Source organism: Manis pentadactyla, chromosome 1, assembly GCF_030020395.1.
Source record: "Manis pentadactyla isolate mManPen7 chromosome 1, mManPen7.hap1, whole genome shotgun sequence".
Lineage (NCBI taxonomy): Eukaryota > Metazoa > Chordata > Mammalia > Pholidota > Manidae > Manis > Manis pentadactyla.
Genome location: NC_080019.1, coordinates 192,082,196 through 192,104,006, shown reverse-complemented (window position 1 = coordinate 192,104,006; position 21,811 = coordinate 192,082,196). Strand labels below are relative to the sequence as shown.

The 21,811-nt window shown below is 49.1% G+C and overlaps 1 protein-coding gene across 2 annotated transcripts in view; it reads left to right on the top strand.

Moving 5' to 3' along the window:
- DSCAM (DS cell adhesion molecule) overlaps window positions 1-19,773 on the top strand; it is a 713,077-nt gene extending 693,304 nt beyond the window's left edge. The window contains exons 32-33 of one of the 2 annotated variants that reach the window (XM_057504762.1): window positions 448-750; window positions 17,435-19,773. In XM_057504762.1, coding sequence (XP_057360745.1) covers window positions 448-750; window positions 17,435-17,787 — 656 coding nt within the window. In that variant the 3' untranslated portion in view covers window positions 17,788-19,773. Of the gene's footprint in view, window positions 1-447; window positions 751-2,543; window positions 2,671-17,434 lie in introns of those variants that run through there. The other variant, XM_057504765.1, reaches the window with a different exon arrangement.
- Window positions 19,774-21,811: the final 2,038 nt, after the last annotated feature.

Sequence of the window (21,811 nt, the reverse complement as noted above, 5' to 3'; positions counted from 1 at the left end):
ATCACATCTTCCTTGCCAAGCAGAGGCCAGAGTCACTGAACTGCAGAGCTCAAATCATTCCCGCCAATTAGAGTCTCTATGGCACAGATCAATTCGCAAGTCAGAGCTGGGAAGGGGGACACTACAGTTCATTTTCAATGAAGTCCCAAGTATTTCAACTAAAGTCAGAATTTTTTAAGGGGGACACATTTCTGGTAGATGGAAATGTCCCAGGCTGGGAACATCTGCCGACAGTGATTCCGCTGAGACAAAGCTCCTTGAGCCCACTTTGCCGAGGCATATGAGGCTGGCCTTGCAGTGCCAACGGCAGTGCTCAGACAGAGGCTCAGGACCCCTGCCGGGCTGTGCCGTGACCTGGGAGAAGTGCCACTAGCCAGAAGGGCCATCCGGTCTGGGCAACCTTAGGCAGTAATTCATCCACTTTGTGTTCCCTTTTTCGCAACGCAGATCGAGCGAGAAGCAGCATGGTCTCCACAGAAAGTGCCTCCTCCACGTACGAAGAACTGGCCAGGGCCTACGAGCATGCCAAGATGGAAGAGCAGCTGCGGCACGCCAAGTTCACCATCACAGAGTGCTTCATATCGGACACATCCTCCGAACAGTTGACGGCAGGGACAAATGAGTACACGGACAGCCTGACCTCCAGCACCCCTTCAGAATCGGGGATCTGCAGGTTCACCGCATCTCCCCCAAAACCTCAGGATGGAGGGCGAGTGGCAAACATGGCGGTTCCAAAGGCACATCGGCCAGGTGAGAGGGGGGTGCGGGGACCACTGCTTAGGAGAGCTCATCTTCCTGATTCACACTCACCCGTTCTGGTGTTTAGACTGGGCATCCTGTTTCTTGATCGCTGCAGAATGAACCACCCTAAGGCTTACTGGCATACAGCACCACCGTTTATTGTGTTTATGAATCTGAAATTCAGTCAGAGCTTGGTGGGGACAGCTCATCTCTGCCCCAGCCATGCCAGCTGGGGAGGCTCCATCAGGATGGAGGAGACACCTACCAAATGGCTCACTCATGTGGTGACACGGTGCTGGGCATGTCCTCCCGAAGCACTAGGGAGCTTGAGCTCCCTTGTGTCATGGCAGCATGGTTCTAAGAGCCAGTGTCCCAAGACACAGTAGAAATAGCCAGTTTCTTAAGGCTGGACCTGGAAAATAACACATCACTTCTGCCATGATTCTAGTGCTCGAGCGGTCACACGTGTCCAAGAAGCTGAGATTCAAGAGGAGACTCCCACCGCTTGGTGAGGGGAGCCTCAGAAACGCAGGGCTTATGTTTTAAAACTGCTGTGGCGAGGGTTCATAGAAGGGGAGCGGTCTTACCAGTGAGCCAGTGTTTGGGACTTGATTTCCCTGAGTCACCGAGAATGGCAATAACTGGCTGATGGTAGGTCGGCCAGCAGTTTGGCCTTTGCTGGAGCATGGGAGGGCAGTCTGGGTGTGTGGAGGGGAGCTGCACACTCAGGCCTGCAGGGCCTGGCAGAGCATGGAAATGGGTAAAGAAGACAGAAGCAAGGTGAAAGGCATGGGCAGCTTAAAGGGTCACAGAATGTCTGGCGGGAGAGACTCTGGCAAGTGGCCACCAACCAATCCCAAGGAGAAATGGGGGCTCAGTATGGGTGAGGGTCCTAAGAGAAGTCAGAAATCTAGTTTTCAATGGAGGCTCATGGTTTGTGAATGTAGCCTGAGATATAGATATAGATATATATATATATATATGCAAACCACTGCAAGGGGCAAGTAAAATGCATCCTTTAGAATGAATCCAAACCATGGCAGCTGGCCACAGTTCTCATCCGAAGAGCCACTTATTCTTTTTCACCCTGAAATGGCTGCCTGGAGATTCCTTCATGGACTGGCCCATCCGTTCTCAGTGAATCCAGTTTCTCTTTTGTGCATATTCTGAACCACTATACAGTTCTATCTCAAAAATTTATCTTCACTTTTAAATTACGGCAGTTCCCCTGGGTTTTGTGGCATAAGGCCCCACTGAAATGAACCTTATAAATGCATAAAAACATATAAAACAAGAACTGCCTATCCGGCAACTAATCTTCCAAATGGACTCAAAATACATGATGGTGTACAATAAAAAATGATGGCTTCATTTATTTTCATTCTGTTTCCCTCCTCGGGGAGAAGATGAGCTGTGATCTGTGGGTGCTTTTATTTTGAGTCTTTTTTGTTGCTGGCATTCATTTGCAAGGCAAATGCAGAGGCACGTAGGATAGAAGCCACAGCTTTTCGTGGCTTTACAGCCTGAGGGTGAGGAGGACAGACAGGGAGGAAATGAGCCTCTGGGCATGTTGTTTAGCCACGCAGGCCTTCATTTGCTGCATCTGTAGAATGGGCTCAACCTCAGTGCCTACCACATGGTGAGTGGGTAAGGCATGTGAAGCATGATGCAGGGAAAGCGGCTAGACTGGTTGTTTCTGCGGTGGCTGTGTCCCTGTTAGGATTCCCACCGTGACTCCAGTGGGGGTTCTGCTGATAATGCTGCTGGCTCCCCTCTTCCTTCTTCTGCTTATTCCCTTCCAGGGCCATGGGTATCCTGGGAAGCGCCCGCCTCATTGTGTGTCACCCCATGAAGCACTTCACACACCCATGCCCACCCTGTGTCCTCACATAGGATGAGGTGCTGGGTTCAGTGGCCATCCTGCCTGTGCGAGCCTTGCAGTGATTAAAGGGCTGAGTTTCTTTTTGGTGGTTTGTCATCCATGTTGGTGGATTAATACTGGAAAAAGGGTTGAACTTTTTTCATGACATCGTTGCCAGGGTCCATCAGTGCAGTTGAAGGGTCACAGCTCAGGAAGGTGCCGTTGTCTTCATATGCTCTTTAGGCTGAAATGATTTCCTAACCTTAGGAATGAGTATTTTTAAATCAGAGTGAGCCCTAATGTCCAGCCTAATGTCCACAAACTGTTTTGTCCACCCTAGAAGACAGTATTATTATTGAACATTTGATGTGCTTTTAGAAAAATACTTCATCCTTCTGGAAGCCTTTCTGTGGCCCTTTTATAATGCATCAAAAATCCACACTGGGCACAAAACCCAAGGCTACCATGTCCCATTCTGCTGACTGGCTGCTGTGTCAGTTAGCAGGTCCTGGAGCTATGCTTTCACCCCAGATCCTCTCCGGTGTTCCCTCGTGGTTCTAGATGGCACCAGGATGTGTCTCCGTATAGTCTGCCAAATCTCCAGGTATCTTTCTCCTTGTCACCAGTTCTTTCTTGATTTTGTAATCTTAAATCTTTTTTTCCATTTTTAAACCAAGCTTTTAAACTCCCTACAAATTAGGATTGACCTGAATGAACTTGGCCAGATTGTGGCTCCAAGAACATAGAAAACATACCTTTGTATTTCTCTCCCAGTGGCTAGCAGGCATCTTGCAGCATAGTGAGTGTTCAAGAAACATTTCGATGACTAAATGGCATTGAATATATACTGCTGAGTCTGTGGCTGACATATAGTAGGTGCTTGATAAAAGTTAATAGATGAATGAATGTATCATAGGTGCGATGATAACAAAACTAGCCAGTCAGTTAAAATTTTACAATTATTAGAAATTATTAGTAAAATACAAGAGGACATTTAAAGTCTAACTCCATCTTCCAGGCAAACTTTAAACAAAGCGATTTATTTTCTACTCTTGCTCTAAACAAATCAAAAGGAAATCTCTTCCACAGTTAAAGGGGAGCTCATCATGAAATGTGGGCAACTCATACACAAGGCAGGCATCAGAATCTAGCTTTAGATTTTTAATAATATCTGAATTTTGAATTTGCTGCATTTTTAGGACTTGTATATTTTCCATAAAATGCCAATTGTGTGATTGTTTTGTTTTCTTCAGTAAGGGATGGCTACTTCCATCTTTAAAAACAAAACAAACAAAGCTCTCTATTCCTCTGAGAAAGAGCTGGAAAGTTTAACAGCATCTTTTCTTTGTTGGTCAAGGTAGTTTTCAGTACTTTGGCTACAGTACCTCTTCTGGGTTTCGGGTAGCATCTTGAGCCAGTTTCTAACATGCTTGAATTACTGCTGCTTCATTATGTATGATGTTTATCCTTTGCAACCCAGAGATGCCATTGCACAAGACTACTTAAATCAATTTACAGCTTCAAATTTGCAACCTCCTACAGCCTGGCTGTGCCAAATCAGGGAAGCATTGGGACCCCAGCCTTAAATGTATGCACACCAGCCCTCCTGTTGATGAACACAGGTGAGGCCTCCCGGCTGGAAATGGCCACTGCCTGCTGCCAACTTGGTTTTCTGAACAACCAGTTATATGAAGCAGCTTTTAACTTTAGAATCTGTTCACCCATCCCTCCCCCTCCCCCGGGAATGTGTGTTGAACTGTAGAGAAGCAGCGTGTGGAGTGAGAGGTGGGCCCTCACCTGCGGGACGCACTGGCCTCCGCTCAGGCAGCCTTCCTGCCCTCAGCTGTCCTTGTGATCATGCTGTTTGCCCTCTGATGCCTGTGTGGCCCTCATGTTGGCTCTTGAATCAAACTAGACTCCAGAGAGCTTCAGTGCCAAGTACCCCCACCCGCCGCCCAGCTCTGTCTGCAGCCTCACCACCGGAGGGCTGTCGCCCTGCTGCTGGCTGGGGAATGGGCCTGGCGGCACACTTCGTTCCTCTCAAGCAGTTACGTCACTGTTCCTCCAGACTCCTTTGGGTGGGGCAGCTGCAGCCCCACGCCTCGGGCTTGCATTCTCCTCCTATTTGCACACCATTAAAATTGGATTTTGAAATTCCTATCATGAATTTTATTCCAAGAGCTGTGGAAATGGTGTCCTTTCAAGTGCAAGGATCTTTGATGCTCACACATGTGCACATGCATGCATGCATAACACACGTGCACACACACACACACTATGTGAGTTGCTCTGGCCTCGGCCCTTCTAGAGAGAGCCTTGCTCCCCCCTTCCCAGACTCCCGGCTTCCCTTTCTTCCGCCAGCATGCAGTTTTTGGGTGCCCACACACACTGGCCCTGCCTTCAGAGCCGGGGAAGCAACAGGAAAGACCACCCACAGACCCCACTCTGAAAGAGCTTACCTGCCTGGGACACGCAGCTCATTACATGCTGGAAAGAGAAGTAACTGGGGCAGAGGGTGAAGTCTGCCAGGGGGCTAGAGAGGGCCGGCAGCAAAGGCCTCCAGAAGCAGTGAGGAGGGAGCTGGGATCTGAACGGTGGGCGGGTAGAGGGACCAGAAGGGAGCCTGAGGAGGTGGTGGGCAAGGGAGGGGGAGGAGCAAAGACACAGGCCAGTGGTAGGAGTGAGCCCGACCTTCAGCACGTGAAGCTCGAGTCCCCTGGGAGCTGCCAAACATACAAACGTTCTAATACGCCCATAGAATCTAAAGGTAGAAGGACCCTGGGACATGTTGCTATTCATGCCCTCCTGGGGTTAGTCCTAAATATTCAGATGCACTCATCCTGGCTCCCTGCTAGGAAACAGAGCCTCTGACGTGCATGTGCAATTTCATCTTCTTAAACACTCTCTTGTCATTTTACTCTGATGTCCCTTGGACGTGTGTCCCTGTGGACCAAAGAGTGATGGTGAGACTCATCCTGAAGGATCCGAGCTTGGAAGAGCTCACATACCCTCTAAGCCCACTTGCCTCTCACACCCACTATTTACAGGTGCAGGAGCCTCCTAATCTTTCCTGGGGCCCCTGCTGATTTCCTACAGCAGTAGCTGCTGTTTGCATCCGGCTGTTTGTCCTTCTGTTCTGGCACCTTTACTCTGACTTCTGAGCCCCTTAGACAGCTTACCGTTTTTCTCAGTCGGCTCACTGGGGCTCAGCTGTCATGGTTGTGAAGCCTGCAGGTGTGGGAGGTGAGGAGGAGGCCTGTGTCTGATAGACCTGGGAAGGAGAGGCAGGAAGCCCCTGTGTCATGCTGAGGGATCAGAAGGAAGATTCCAGGGCTGCAGATGACAGGCAAAAAGGCTCACCACAGTGACTGAAAATTCACTGCATCTCCGGAAAGGCCCTGTTAGAACACAGTTATTTTAAACTCATTTATTCAACCCATATTTATTGAATACCTTCTCTGTGAAAAGATAGTGCACCAGGTATTATCCTAAGACATAAAACTGCTAAGCTATTAAGCCAGCACTTCCCACAGCCTCCTTCATTTGTCATAATAGCAGGTAGTATCATAAACAGCAGACAAAGCATCCTGAAAACACAAGACAGAGAAACAAGGAAGGCCAAGAAACAAGGCGAAACCCATCGTAGAGAAGACACACTCCAGCCCATCCCCCACGCACATGCACACAGCCAGACCACGTGCAGCCCAGCGCGGTGCCATGCTGAGCCAGGAGCGCCTTGAAGGGCCTGAGCATATGCCAAAAGGTAGGAAGAAGACAGCAAAGACTGTTGACTTTCAAGGTGGCCTGTGTGGATAGAGCTGGCACCGAGTTCTAATGCATTCGGTGCCCCCAAACTGGGAAGCAGCAAGCCATAGTTCCAGTGATGTAGTCAACCCTCTCATGCTGAAATCCCTTACACGGTTTCCCACCACTCTCGAGATAAAGATGTACGAGGCTCTGAGAAGCCAGCCCCCTCCTCCTTCCCAGTCATGCCTCCTGCTCTCTGGCCTCCTGAACTCCACAAACGTGTTCCCTCTGCCTGGAAGCCTTGCATTTCGGGTTAACTGTCCTGTGGAATGGTTCTGGATGCGTAGGGCTATTGAGGCAGGCCTGCCAGCCTCGTGGAGGAGCAGGTGCAAACATGCACCTAGAGCTCCTCCCCAGTGGTCCCCAGCGTGTGGGTCCCTGTGGGTCTCACATGGGGGCTGAAGCTGTCTCGGACCCTCATGGACCTTCCCACACGGGGTGTTCCCCAGATCCCTGCTAATGAGTTCTGAGCCTGCCTAAATGCCAGGGCAGATTTTCCAATCCTGCTTTTATTCAGAACTATTTGATTTCAGAACAGCCACGCATGCGCAGCAGCAAACACAGAGTTCCACTCCATCCCTCAGCATAGTTTTTAAAGTTCAGCAATGGGAGGATGGGAACACCAGTGAGCTCTGAAAAATGCATGAGGCCCCTCAGGTACAAGCCAAGAATGGTAATAGAGTCCGTGTACATGCTCCTCTGGTATCAATCTCACATTACTTATTTAGGGTTTTTCCTGGTTGCCTTTTGGGAGTGAAGATTCATTTACCAAGAGAGGTTCATTTACAAGTTTTCATTACTATGCTGCAACATTAATATTAAACTAAAAAAGTGTTAGATCTCTTCTGCCTCTGCTATGGGCGGGCTACACGCTCCCCTTTATCAGCAGCTCTCGGTGCTGGAGAGTCAATGCGAGTCTGATCTGTGTGGCTTTTATTGAAATTGCTAGAACTCAGGGTAAGCATCCGTTGCTTCTTTGTGCATCTGTGTCCAGCTCCATCCAAGCATAGATGTCAGCCTTGTTAGGAATTGATGAAAGGCCTTTTTAGGTGGCCCCAGAGAAGATTCCAGCCCCTGGGGACTCTGATGCACTTTTGTTCGCACACATTTGCTACATGAATTTGTTGTGAAAGCACATGCACGTTTTCACTGTCGCTGGCTAATGAGTAGTATGTAGGTGGGGGTTGGGGGGCCACCTTGGTGTGCCTCGGAATGCTAGGCTCCCAGAAGGGCATTCATTTGTCCCATTCTTATCCCCAAATTCCTGACACAGATGTGTTTACCCAATTTCCATAAATTAGATAGTTCAGAGCACAAGAAAGAGTCTTTTAGACCCAAAGGAACGCTTGGAAAAGACTGTGCCCTTTCACTTGACAAACGCGAAGATCTCAAACTCAAACACAGAACAATTCAGCGACAGAAGCAGGATTTCAACGTAAAGCTCCGAACTCTTACACACACTCTTTCCGTTGTTCTAAGCTCCCACCTCATCAGGTGAGGCTGGAAAAAGCCCTCCCGGCTGCCATTCCATCAGACCCGCCCCTAAGAACCAGGGCCGTAACTCCTGTGGGCCAGCCGAGGCTGGGGAGCACCACGCTGTATTCTGTTTTCCAAGTAAAATTAAAGCGAACTAAGGACCCACTTGGAATTATGATCTCTAGTCATCTAAACGCGGGCTTCTCGGCAGCAGCACAGTCAACATCTGAGGTAGGATCATTCCCTACGGCACGGGCTGTCCTGAGCGTTGTAGGACATCGAGCACTGTCCCTGGCTCTGTCCACCAGAAGCCACAAGTAGCCACTACTTCCAATATGACATCCAGAAATGTCTTCAGACATTAACACTGGCCCCCGGAGCAAAATCATCCTTTCCCAAGAACCTCTGGTCTGGACTTGAGGCATTTTTCCCCCAGTGCGTGCACGGAGAATGGCAAGAACCTCTGTCTGAGAGCAGGTCCATGGAATTCCTATCCATTATGGATATTCTGAATCGATTCCTTCTTGTTTCATTTCAGCATTGATTTTGCCATCCTTCCTCCAAAGCTAAAACACATTCAAACTTCCCATGAGTCTGAATATATTCAAAAAGTTCAGGAAGCTTTGCTTTCCTGATAGGAAAGAGGACTTTCCTGGTTTTCTCAGGTTTAACACAGTACTTTTCACACAGTGGGGCCGACCATGGCTTGAGGGTCCCGTGGGGAGAGGCGGGCAGGGGCTTTGAGCTCTATCTGCTGAAGGGTGTGGGGCCGCCAGGGGATCTGTGCAGGCTCAGGGCTGGACGCACGGAGCTGTTGTGGCGCTGGGGATGATGTGGTTAGGAAGAAAGCAGTGAGTCTTACTAAGTGTGAACTTTCAGAGATTAGTGGCACTGAAAGCCCCCAGAGGGCAGTGATAGGAGGGTGAGAAATGGACCATTATGTCAAATAATAAGGGGTAACATTGAAATAATAACTAAATCACCCCTCATCCCTAGAGGCACAGGTCAAAGCAGATGCCTGGGCTCTGGCCAGCAGAGGGGAAGGGGTGTAGCCTGTGGTCTGGGGGGCTGGGTACTGCCCATGATCTGGGATCTGGGGGCCTGAGTACTGCCTGTGATCTGGGGAGCTGAGTGCTGCCCGTGATCTGGGGGGCTGGGTGCTCCATAATCTGGGCTCTGGGGGGCTGCCCATGATCTGGGGGGCTGGGTACTGCCCGTGATCTGGGGAACTGGGTGCTGCCCATGATCTGGGGGACTGGATGTAGTCCATGATCTGGGGTGCTGCCCGTGATCTGGGGGACTGGGTGTAGTCCGTGATCTGGGGTGCTGCCCATGATCTGGGGGACTGGGTGTAGTCTGTGATCTGGGGTGCTGCCCGTGATCTGGGGGACTGGGTGCTAACTGTAATCTGGGGTCTGGGGGGCTGCCCGTGATCTGGGGGGCTCAGTGCTGCCCATGATCTGGGGTGCTGCCCATGATCTGGGCGGCTGGGTGCTGCCCGTGATCTGGGGTCTGGGGGCAGCCTGTCATCCAGGGGGTTGGAGACAGCCTGCGATGTGGGTCTTGGGGAAGCCAGTGATCTGTGAGGCTGGGGGCCGCTTGTGATCTGGGGTGCTGGATATAGCCTGTCATCCGGGGGTACTAGGTTTAGCCCGTGGTCTGGGGGGCTGGGTGCAGCCTGCCCTCTGGGGGTACTGCAGCCTGTGATCTGGGGGGCCACAGGCTGATTAGGCAAAGAGGGAGAAATGCCCAGAGTAATTCAGAGGCCCTGGGCATGTGGTCGGGCATTACCGGGACCAGGCGCTCTCCTCCATGACCTGGGTCCGTTCTCACAGCGCCCCCTTGCGCTGCCTTCTGTCCCACTCCTCTCTGCCGCTTCCGTGTGACCCAGTCGGTGGGTTTCCTTCCTGGCTTCTTGGCATCTTCCTGGTGACTCTTTGTCTCCCCTTTTCATCTCTGCCTGTTGTGGGTCTGCACGTTGCTTCCGTGTGTGTGTGTGTGTGTGTGTGTGTGTGTGTGTGTGTCCATCTCTCTGTCCCTCCCGCTCACCCCAGCCCTGCCCCATCCCCCCCAGCCCCTCTCACCCCGTCTGGTCCAGCATCTCAGCCCCTAACTCCGGGTCTCAGAGCTCTGCCTGCCCAGGGGTGTCAGCCTCCTTCGCCTCGCCCCCACCCTGCATCTCTGACACAAGGGCCATCGACCACAGAAGCAGAGCACAGTGGGGTAACTGTTCTTGGCATACAAATGTGCAAATGAAAACCACAGAAGTCGGTGGATGGAGTGTGCCCCCAAGCCCCCATGGGACTCTCTTAGCTCACTGCCACCCTGTTTGTATTCGCGCTGTGTTTGGGAAAGCAGCTAACTCGGAAGGTGCAGGAAGTGTGGGCATCCAGGCAAGCAGGGTGACAGGAGCTGTGGGATGGAGCACCAGGCCCAGACCCCTCCCCGCACAGCTCCCCCACCCCTGCCCTGCCCTGCAGGCCTCATCTTCCCCTGCAGCACCTGCTCAACCCTCTGTTCTCCTCCTGGCTCTGCCTGTCTGCCACACACATACACGTGTGATCTCACACACGACACGTACACATGCCTCCCTCGCTGTCTGCACCCTGGCTGCCATGCTGCACCCCGTTAGCTCCCTGCCCCCCTCCCACCTGCACCCTCTCTGGCTTACTTCCTCCCTATGCCTTTTATTTCATGGACGAAACTTTCAGCACAAGGGAAAACAAGAAAGAAAGAGACAGAAAGTGGAGAGGGGAGCTGAGTGAGGCAAAGAGAAGGTAAATAATAGATGATGTGAATCCTTGCCAGGAGCAGGGGTGGGCCCCACTGTAGCTGGTTTTACTGGAAACAGCGCTGATCCTGGGCCAGGACTATGCCTCTGTTTGCAGATAGGGGTTTACACGCAAGGACATCAATGGGTACATGTACCTGACAGAGGTGACTCAGGAGTTCAAAACTAAAAAGATCCTCGAACTTCTCCTGGGCCCCTGCTACTTTCAAACACATTGCAGACCTCCAGGGATCCTGGCTGAGCAGCTTCGGGCTGTGTTGCTGCACGGAGCCAGAGAGGGGTCAGCAGCTGGGCCAGGTCAGCTGGGGAGGGCTGCATGGTGAGGGACCCTGTGGAGAAAGATGCTTCAAAGAAGTTTCTGTTCCCTCCAGGGGGAGACTCCAGAAAGCCGACCTGGCCCTGAGGGGACCTTTGTCACCAGCTGGACGGGGATCCACTTTTCAGGGAGCAGAGGGCCTGGGAGAAGAGACACTGGCTTGGCCTCAGGAGAGAAGGAAGGATGGGTGACAGGCCAGCCCACTAAGGGGCCACTACTAGTGCAGAGCTTGGTGGGGACACTGTAATCATGACTGTGTCATTGGTTGCTAAAGAGAAATGGCCCCCTTTGCCTGGCTGATGCGAGCAGAGACTGTTCCCCTACAGTAGAAGTGTCCAGAGGAGCTTCATGTGAGGTCCCCGAGCCCATCCCAGCCAAGAAGAAGGTGCATCTGTGTGGTGCCCTGTGGCTGCTGTAGCACAGTTCCAGAAATGGGGAGGCTTAAAACAGCACACGTTTATGCCCACACAGCCTGGAGGCCAGAGGTCCAAAATCAGGGTGTTAGCAGGGCTGTGCTCCCCCCAAGGCCTCTAGGGAAGAATCCCTTCCTGCCTCTCCCAGCTTCTAGAGGCTCAGCTCCTTGGCTTGTGGCTGCACCACTCCAACCTCTGCCTCCATTCACATGGCCTTCTTCCTCTTCTCTGGGTCCCAGATCTCCCTCTGCGATTCTCTTGTAAGGACGCATGTCATTGGATTTGGGGCCCACCTTAAATCCAGACGATCTCATCTCAAGATCCTTAACTTAATTACATCTGCAAAGACTTTCTCCAAATAAGGTCACATTCACAGATTCTGAGGGTTAGGACACGGACAAATCTTTCGGGGGGACATTAACCAACCCACTAGAGACAGAAGCCAAGTATAAGGAAGAGCTAGCAGCTGGTTCCCTGGCAGATCTGCAGTCCATACTTCAGACCTGGTGAGAAGGGAGAGGTTTGATAGAAATGTTCACATGCACTACCTAATTAAATCCTCACCACCACTCTTCATGGCCGTCTACTATAATTCCTGGCACAAATGAGGAAACTGAGCCCATATCCAAACCAGCCAGATTAAATACAGACAACATCACCCAGACTTCTCGTGATCGCCACCATTAGAGTCGTAATTTGGTTTCTCCCAGTGAAACAGTCCAATGGCAGGCAGGCATTAAGAGAAGCAGGTGTACCAATATCCAGACTGTCACCACACTTTCCCATTTTGTTTCTCTCTTTCTGGAGTAATAAGTGCATGAGTTGTCTCAGTACCTGGAGGTGTCTGAAGAATGTAGAAGATGGACAGATGATTAGAGAACCCAGTATCCCAAAGTGGTCCTGGGATTAGCACATGATGTGGGATCTTACTGGACACAAAGTGTCTTTAATAAACGAAGCTCGCCGCCAATTATTCTGGTGTTTTCTTCCTCATAAGTGCATGAATTATTGAGAGAGCTCATTTGCAAAATTCACACTGTTGATAGGGCCACTTTAGGTGCTAATCAGAAAACAACTACTGTCAAAAGAACTAATTAGAGCATCGTACAACCTCATAAACCATTGCCTCATAAAGCAACCTCATAAAGCAAAAAACTGGATCACTGCAAGCCACTGGATATTCAGAGATACTTGGCAGATTTGCAGTCAACAAATACAAGTAGCCCTTATGTATATAAAGATGTGGTGCCAAGCTGTTTCCATCACTGAGGATTTCCAATTCTCACCAATCTTTTTCAGCTACCCTACTCTCACCCTCCTGATCACTAAATCTAAAGTCGGAACCCCTGCAGGCAGGGGGCAATGTCATGGGCTTTGTCTTTTGATTTCAATCACATCTGTTCCATCTAATCTAGGACCTGAGTATCCTGCCGTCCAGCTGGGACCAAGATGCTATTGCTTTTTAGGGGTTTAATAAGCCCTATTCATTCAATGAGGAGTTGCTGGTATAGAGACTCATTCCCAGATCCATTGTAACACATTACAGATAATGTCAAGTGTTCACGATTTAGCTGAGTTTCAGAAATAACATGAGACAGTCTCGACTTACATTTTTAAATAAGCATGAAAGTAAATGAACTCCACATTTTCTCAAATATTTGAACAGAAAATGAATTTTTAAAATAATAGTCATGTAAATAATAAAAAAGCAAATTAATATAATTTACTTATTAGGCTCTTAAGAATAAAGAGAGAATCACTTCTAGGAAATTGGATAAATAAAACCTCCACCAATTTCAAAGCTGGTAAATTAGGTTGTGTTGATTCATATACAAAATGTTCTTCACAGCCAAAGTTTAATTTTTAGTGGCAGCTGTTAATGCTTCCAGGATATTTGTTTGCAAAATAATTAACCCCCAATAGAGAAACTGAAGAATACATCCACTACCATAAGTGAAGATAGATAATTTTAATGCCATCATAAAAGGCATAAGGGATATAATGTTTCATTTTTTAAAGTTGTATATTCCCACTTGTTCAGGAGCAGAGCTAATACATGTGGCAAGATGGACCTGTACCTTGAACATTAGGGTCCATAACGCCTGACCTCATGCCATCATTTTTTTCTAAGTCGAAGTCCAGATACATTAAGTCACCAAAACCCTTTTCATAATTATGCCAAATTTTGTAATGTCTTTCTCTAAGAGGACTACAGTCAGTTTGTTGTCAGGCACTCATTATCAATAAGGCCTTCCTTTGATCTACGTCACTGAATGAAGCCAACGGGGAATCAGAGTCCCTCTGGTTTGAGTGAGCCTATCCAGAATGTCCCTGGGGCCATTGGAGTGAAATATGTGGTAGAGACATTGATGAAATCATGTCATTACTCCCCAGCACTCTGTGGGATAAAGACATCCTGAGAAAGCCAATGGGGAAATGCTAAGTGATTCTTGCACTATAAATACCAAGTGACATGAGAGTATAATGCAAGGACACAGAACTCAACTAGGTAATGTCCCCCAAATTAGGTCACTGTTCCTATTATCCTGGGAGGAAGAACCTTATGGAACAGAAAAGCATGAAAATTCTTATGCCCATTGAAATTGTACAAAATGTGTTTTCAGCCGCTATCTTGGTATGGGGTCTCGTTTTCCGACTTCTCTGAGCAGCACTTCTCTGCTCTTTTACTGGTTATCCCTTTCCGGTGAGTCAAGGTGAATTTCCGAAGGCTCTGGAGTTTAAGTCACTGTCTAAACACATGCGGTTTCCATTCCTTTGTTAACACGGCCAGACCTTCTCAGTAAGGGGTTCCTCAACCCCAACTCTGTCCTCAGAGCCCAAGGGCCCAACGGGGAGGCTGAGACAGGCAGGATCCACAGCAAGGAAAGCAGGGAATATTTCAAAGGAAATCAGAATTGGCAGTCATTTTAGATTGAATATGTTAAGGAATGGGTTATGTCCTAATATGTTATTAAGATTAAAAATGTCCCCAAGGTACCTCCTCCTGGGTGTCCCCCAACCACATCAAACAGCATATCTGAAACCAAACCCATTGTCTTTTTCCAACAAAATATGATCTTTTTCCAATGAATGAATGGCCCCACGGCTACCCGGTTTCCTAAGCTTGAAATCTGGGGGAGTGGTCCCTAACCACACTTCCGCCTCACCGTCCCACCTGGCATCGGTTCTGAAGCCCTCGTCCCCAGGCCTCCTCACCATGGCACTCCACCAAAGCCCTCTGAGCTCAGGCCTCATCCTGGCTTCCTCACCTTCACATCCTCCTACCCGGTCTCTTGCCTCCAGGACCACATGCCCCCAGCCCATTTTCTAACCAGAGCTGCCCACCTGATAGGCTATGAAGGAGTGACAAGTGAGCCCGTCAGCCCCCAGGAGGGTCAGAAAGAGCTCCCCGTGATCATCCCAGCAGGCTGCACAAGCACCCCTTGTCTGCATATGTCTTGATGTGAGAAAGGTGGACAGTGCTGGCTGGGTGATGAGCACTGCCTATTGCCAATCTGCCTGAAGTTTAGGTTTAGTCCAAGACCAAGCTTCAGTCCAGGGGAATGTTGGGTGCAAACTATGTCTGGCGGCTGGGTCCCAGGTGTGGTCATGTACTGCAGGGGTGGGTGACGCATGTTAAAGCCTTGAACCAGGGTCATGCAGAGGGGAAAAAGCCATCAGGAGACATTTCACAAGAAGAACCGACCTGAAGAGGAAGGAGTCAAGCAGGCGCTGAGGTTTCAAGCATTCATTCTGGGCGGATGGGGATGACACTAAACAAGACTGGGCACACAGGGGGAAGTGATATTTGGGGGCATGGTTGGCAGCGTGTGCAGGCCTTTTCAAGCTAGATTTGTAGACTGTGGCATTGTATATTCAGGATGGACATTTGTGTGGAAATGTCTAGCAAAGCATCTGAAATGCAATACTTGGGCTTAGGAGAGAGAAAAATGAAAAGAGTAGAAGTGAGAGCTATTCATAAAGAGATGATGGGAGAGAGGGTAGAGCACAGGCCCCAGGGAAACCCTGAGTATGGGGTGGATGGTGGACAAGGATCTGTAAAGGAGACCAGTGGCAGCCAGAGAGGCAGGAAGAGATCTGGGAGCACAAAGTGCACTGGAAGCCACGAGCTCACAAAACAAAAAGATCAGCGGCATCAAAGGGTTATAGCCGGGATAGGTGGAATGAAGCCCTAGAAGAAACCATGGAGCATGGCAATTAGAAGGCATAGTTGACCTTCAAAAAACCATTACTGTAAAAAACCAGCTCTGCCAATTTACCCTAAGAATGCAGCAGCCCAGTTTGAAAAAGACAGATGCACCCCCATCTTTATCACAGCACTATTTACAATAGCCAAGAAATGGAAGCAACCTAAGTGTCCATCAGTAGATGAATGGATAAAGAAGATGTGGTACATATGCACAATGGAATATTATTCAGCCATAAGAAGAAAAAAATTCCTACAATTTGCAACAACATGGATGGAGCTAGAGGGTATTATGCTCAATGAAATAAGCCAGGTGGAGAAAGACAAGTACCAAATGGTTTCATCACATGTGGAGTATAAGAGCAAAGAAAAACTGAAGGAACAAAACAACAGCAGAATCACAGAAACCACATATGGACTAACAGTTACCAAAGGGAAAGGGACTGGGGAGGAGGGGTGGGAAGGGAGGGATAAGGGCAGGAAAAAGAAAGGGGGCATTACAATTAGCAAGTATAATGTGGGGGGGGGGGTACAGGGAGGGCTGTGCAACACAGAGAAGACAAGTAGTGATTTTATAGCATCTTACTATGTTGATGGACAGTGACTGTGAAGGGGTATGTGGGGGAAACTTGGTGAAGGGGGGAGCCTAGTAAACAATGTTCTTCATGTAATTGTAGATTAATGATACCAAAATATAAATAAATAAATAAACAAAAACAAAAACAAAACAAAAAACCAGCCCTGCAGGGTTCAGATTTCCAAGAAGCAGATGCCCAGGTGGATTAAGGATGCAAAGGATTTATTGGAGAACTTCTTAGGAAGACTAGAGAGAAAGAGGGAGCGGGAGCATGGGAGACTGTCCAGAGGCCAGGTTGCAGGTCTGACACCTGTGAGAAGACAAAGGGATGGAGGAAGGGCAGGCAGAGCCCGAGGCTGCTGTGCACTGTGAGCAGGCTGAGCCAGGACACTAGGGACCCTGCCTGCTTGGGAGCCCTCTGCAGGGGCATGGCCATCAAGAGAACCCCATGGGCTCAGGCAGGGCTCCAGAAGGCCCCCAGAGGACTGGCCTCCAGGCCTCAGTGTCCTGGATAGCCAGCCAACCTTCTCCCCCAAGCCAGTTCTCTTGAAGGAGCCTGGAGGGGGCATTTGCATGGCATCACAGAAACCAGAGTGAGTGGTCTGGAGAAGGAAGTAGGAATACTAACAGTGAGTCTAGCGGTTCTTACCTCTGCACACCATGCTAACTGAAACAGAAGACACACGCCAAGTTCCACGGGCAGGCCACTCCTGGTAAGGAGGCCCTCTGCTCTGGATTGTCCCCAAAAGCAGTCCCAGAAGCCCAGGAACTGTGTGGCCGGCCCAGGTCCCTCAGCTCTGGGCCTGCTGAGCCTAGACCAGCTCCGTTCTCCTTTCCTCTTCCCTCCTCAAGTCCCCTGCCCCTCTGAGCACTTCTGATCCCACACAGGGTTCAGTCCATCACATTTTATACCCCATGTGCCATGTGGCTTTTGAGGTGTGGTTTTCCATCCATCGTGGGGTTTCAGAGGATCTCATTACCTCTATTTCTCCAGTTCAGGTGTGACATTAAGAGCCTATGTTGTTAATGTGCGTAGAAAAGCTGCTGTCCCTGTACCAGGTGGGACAAATGTGAGGATGGCTCTGTGGCCTTCGCAGTGGGCCCCACCGGGCTGGGAAGAAGGCTCCCAGGTACAGGGACGTTTCCATCTCTGAGCCCTTAGGGGCTGATCACGCGCACACAGGGCCACTTGGTGCCTGTTGGCCAAGTGACGGCACCGGCTAACTGCTCTGTGTTTCTTTCCAGGTGACCTCATACATTTGCCCTCATACCTTAGAATGGACTTCTTGTTAAACCGAAGCGGTCCGGGCACCAGCAGGGACCTGAGTTTGGGGCAAGCGTGTTTGGAACCTCAGAAAAGTCGGACCCTGAAGCGCCCCACGGTCCTCGAGCCAATCCCCATGGAGGCCTCCTCCTCCACGGCCTCCACCAGAGAGGGACAGCAATGGCCACAGGGGGCCACGGCCACATTACCTCAGCGAGAAGGGGCAGAGCTGGGACAGGCAGCTAAAATGAGCAGCTCCCAAGAATCGCTGCTCGACTCCCGGGGCCACTTGAAAGCAAACAATCCCTATGCCAAATCGTACACCCTGGTATAACAGACAGCATGACTGGACAGCCGTTGTAAATACAATTTAAAAAATTCAATCAAAGCTACCTTTTTTTTACGGAATTCCAATATTTATAATTAAAGAAAATTGCCAAAATATATTAAAAAAAAAAAAAGAGAAAATACTGAAACCACAGACAGTGCAAAGACTCTCCTGCTTTTTTTCTGTCTGAGTGTGAGCTCCATCTGCCTGGGCATCTGATTTTTTGGGAAAGAAGTCCAGTTTTATGATCTTCACAGGCTATTGCATTTTTACCGATTTTCTACAAAGTGCATGGGGGATTAATTCAACCTTCTGACTGGAAGTTCTATCACACAAGATTCAAGAAAGAAAACAGGGGAAAAAGAATTACCCTCTTTGTGAATTTAAAAGGAACATCGATTTGGGGGTGGGAGGGAACCTTAGTCACGTTTGCACACCTTTCTTTCCCATTAGAAACTGGGTCCTCAATTTGACCTTCTTCTGCTGTTAATTAGGATGAGTGCCGTCAGTGAAAGGGTGGGGGGGAATCGGTTTGGTTTTCTTTTTTGTTCATTTTTTAATTTAATGAGACACTCTTTGCATTTTGTCTAAGCGAAATAAAAAAGGAAAGGTTGTCGGCCTTTATTTTGACGTCTACTTCTCTTGTCTCCCACTGGTTGCTGGGTCTTCCTCCTTACTGATACCTGTGTTTGCAAATACCAGGACTGAATGCAGAGCCCGGCTGCATAAAGCAGAGAGGAGACCAGCCCTCTGACACCCTGAGCGTGGCTGGGAAGAGCACAGGAGGTGCAGCGGACCTCCATCATATTGAGGGGCTGGCCAGGTTCTCTAAGCCCCCCACTGCTCCTTGCCCTCCCACGGCACCGGGCCTTCTAGCTAGACCAGGCGCCAGCCAACCCTGGCCTACAGGCCAAATCTGGCCCAATGCTGTTTTTATAAATAAAGTTTTATTGGTACACAGCACCATTTGCCATTCATCTATGCCTGTTTCGTGTCACAAGGGCAGAGTTGTGTAGTTACAGCAGAGTGGCATGCCCTGCAAAGCTGAAAATATTTGCCATCTGGCCCATTCACAAAAAAATGTGCAGAACCCTTCTTTAGAGTTCCAAAGTTAGCCCCAGCTGGCGGGAGAAAGGAAGAAAGACCAGAAGTCTATGTGCCCTGCCCACCGGGACCTGCCGCCACCATAACTGGCACCTAAATGCCCAATAGACCACTGCTGTATATGTTGCCTCTGATTCACTCCTCTGTACCCAGAGGAAACCACATCAACAGTAAATGATGTTCCTCTGAAATCTAACTTTCTTTTCCTTCCTCAGTTTAAATTGTTTATCATGTGGCTCATACCAGCAGAGAACTTACTTTTTAATTGTATGGACTGCACTCTTTGTCCCATAACCCATACACAGTGTGTATTAGAAAGAGCATAGGATCCCCCCCTCCAGCAACCACATCCCATTCTCTTAGGTCTCCATGTCAGAGATTTGACATTGACCAAAAACTCCATCAAATGCCCATGGCTACTCAGTTGCTCAGGTAACAGACTGCACAAGTACCTTCCGCTCCCTTAATATTCTCTACAGGTTTCCATCCCAGCCACCAGCACAAGCTGGTAACAGCACCATCTGGGAACATGTTCAGAAATTTCTTCCCTGTTCTCCCTCTCCCCCTCCACTTTTCCATCACTTCTTCCTTCCACATACTTTCCAGGCAGGCCCATTTGCCTGCTTAGGTGCAGTGACACTGAGCACCTGCAGAACGGGTCCAGCATGTCAAGACCACCCGGTGGCACAAATATTAGAGGATTCCATGGATGTGACATGTGCATTTTTTTCTTGCCATGGTTTCAAAATTTAAACCATGTTGATAGCTTATTGTTTGCAACCTTTCAGAGTCTCACAGACTGCTTTTTTATGCAAAAGAAATGAAATGCTACTTTCTGGGGAAAAACGTTAAAGCTTTATCTTTCATCAGTCTAAAAAATATATTTCCAAAACTATTTTGAATTTTGTTTTTTGAGTTTTTCTCTCAAGCTGTGGAAAAATAAAAAATTCTACATCATGTCTGCCTCTGGAATGGATTGCTTTCAATAACCCTGCCTTGAAAATGCTTCCTAAAATGAGTTTGACACACAAGGACTGTATCAAACAGCCTCCCTCCCTACCTCTCATGAAGGGGCCTCGTATTAAAGTCCACAGAGAGATCCAGGTCTGTGCATTAAAGGGCCACCGTGTATTAAAAAGATCATTATTGAGAGTAATAATAATGAGTTTCCTCTGGACCACTGCCTCTCTCTAATCTGATTTATAACGTCTCTGAGATGTCATCTTATTAGCCTAAGTCTGCAACCAGATAGTTATGGCTTAGAGGAGTGACACTCGATGAAGTCTTTATCCCCTGGCCAATGACGGTAGGGTCAATAGACAAAAGCTCTTGGGTCAGTGGACTGTGTTTCCTCTAAAGCATCCATCTGGCTGGCAGTCTGAAAAATCCCTTCCTTCCTGAAATGGGCAAGGGCTTCCCTTCACATACAACCAGTAAGCCCCCCAGAGCTCCTGTATCTACAGGAACCCCGGTGCCTCCGTTAGTTCACATGTCTGCCCGCCTACTTCCTTCTAGCCATATTTGCCATGACTTCCCATGCAGAGGAGAGGGCAGCAAAATGGCAGTGAGAAAACATGGATGGGCAAGATGTAGACAGCTGTTCACGGGCTAGGCCAGATCAGTGCTAGGCCATCATGTCCATCATCTCTGTGCTCTTGCTGCACAGAATCTTGATAATATCCTCAGACAAAGAAAACACACTGTGGCTTAACTTGCTCTTAAAATAAGTGACAGATCACCATTCAGTTAAGGCTCTTCTGCTTAAGGTGACTTGGGGAGACTAAGTGTCAACAATTTCTTATCTAGGGGTTCTGAGCCCCACGTTGTTTTTCCACCCATTGTTCCAACATGACCTGTCAAACAATAGAGTCCGGGGAATCAAGCTGCAGAGAAATCTGTCTTCAGTTCTTAGAAACACAGCTGTTGCCGTCCTAACAGGCTTAAAGCAAGGGCTCTTCAGGCCTATGTAAAGCTGTGCTTGTCTGATCTCATAGGTTTGAGGATAAGATTCTTGAGCAGCGTATGGAATTTCTGAGCCTGATGAGCCTGGGCAGGGGCAGAGTTAGACGGTCCTTAGGACAGGCCTGGCTGAGCACCTCGGCCCCAGCAGGTGGGAGTGGAGACTGGCTGGACCTCAGCATGACGTGAATCACTCAAGGGTCCCCAGGCATGGGAGTCAGGAGTGAACATGGAGAGACAGTCTGCACGTGTCTGCTGAGAGGGGAATTCATGGGTTCTGTTCTGTACTGTCTTTTCAAGGGTGTTTGCATAGCCAATGACCTTGGAAGGCGGAGGTTTGTATCTCTGCTGGGCAAAAGGCAGATTTGCTCACCAGGATAATAAAACCAGCATCTCCTCAGAGGCAAAGTTTGGCAGGTTTGCCAGCAACCCCTTTAAAAAGTTTGGGGTGTCCTAGGCATTACATGGAGGCCTTCAAACTCTGAGATTTCCCTGACTGCCCAGATGGTCTCAGGCGCCTCCCTCCCTCCATCTGCACTCTAATGTTATCTTCTAGATGAAGCACCCCCTTGAACACCCTATTTATCACCACTTCCCCTCCTGGCATTCCTGCCCATACCCTTATCATCATCTGACTTGCTATGTAACTCACTTATGCATAGTGGATATTGGCCGTTACGTCTTCTCCCACTAGAAGGTGAGTCCCCAGGACAGAACTCTGCTTTGTTCATTATGCCCTCCATTCCGAGACAGCACCTGGCCCATGTGGGCATCCTGCAAATACTTGTTGAGTTGGAAATCAGTAGTTTGGGCTTTCCTAGGCACATGAGGCTCATGTGCACAGCATCACCTAATTCCTCTGCATCACCCCGTGGACCTGGGGCCACAAAGGCGCTGATGGGAACATGGCACTCATGCCAACTGCTGTGCGTGAGTCATGTCACGCTGAGTCTCTGACTTAGGAGGC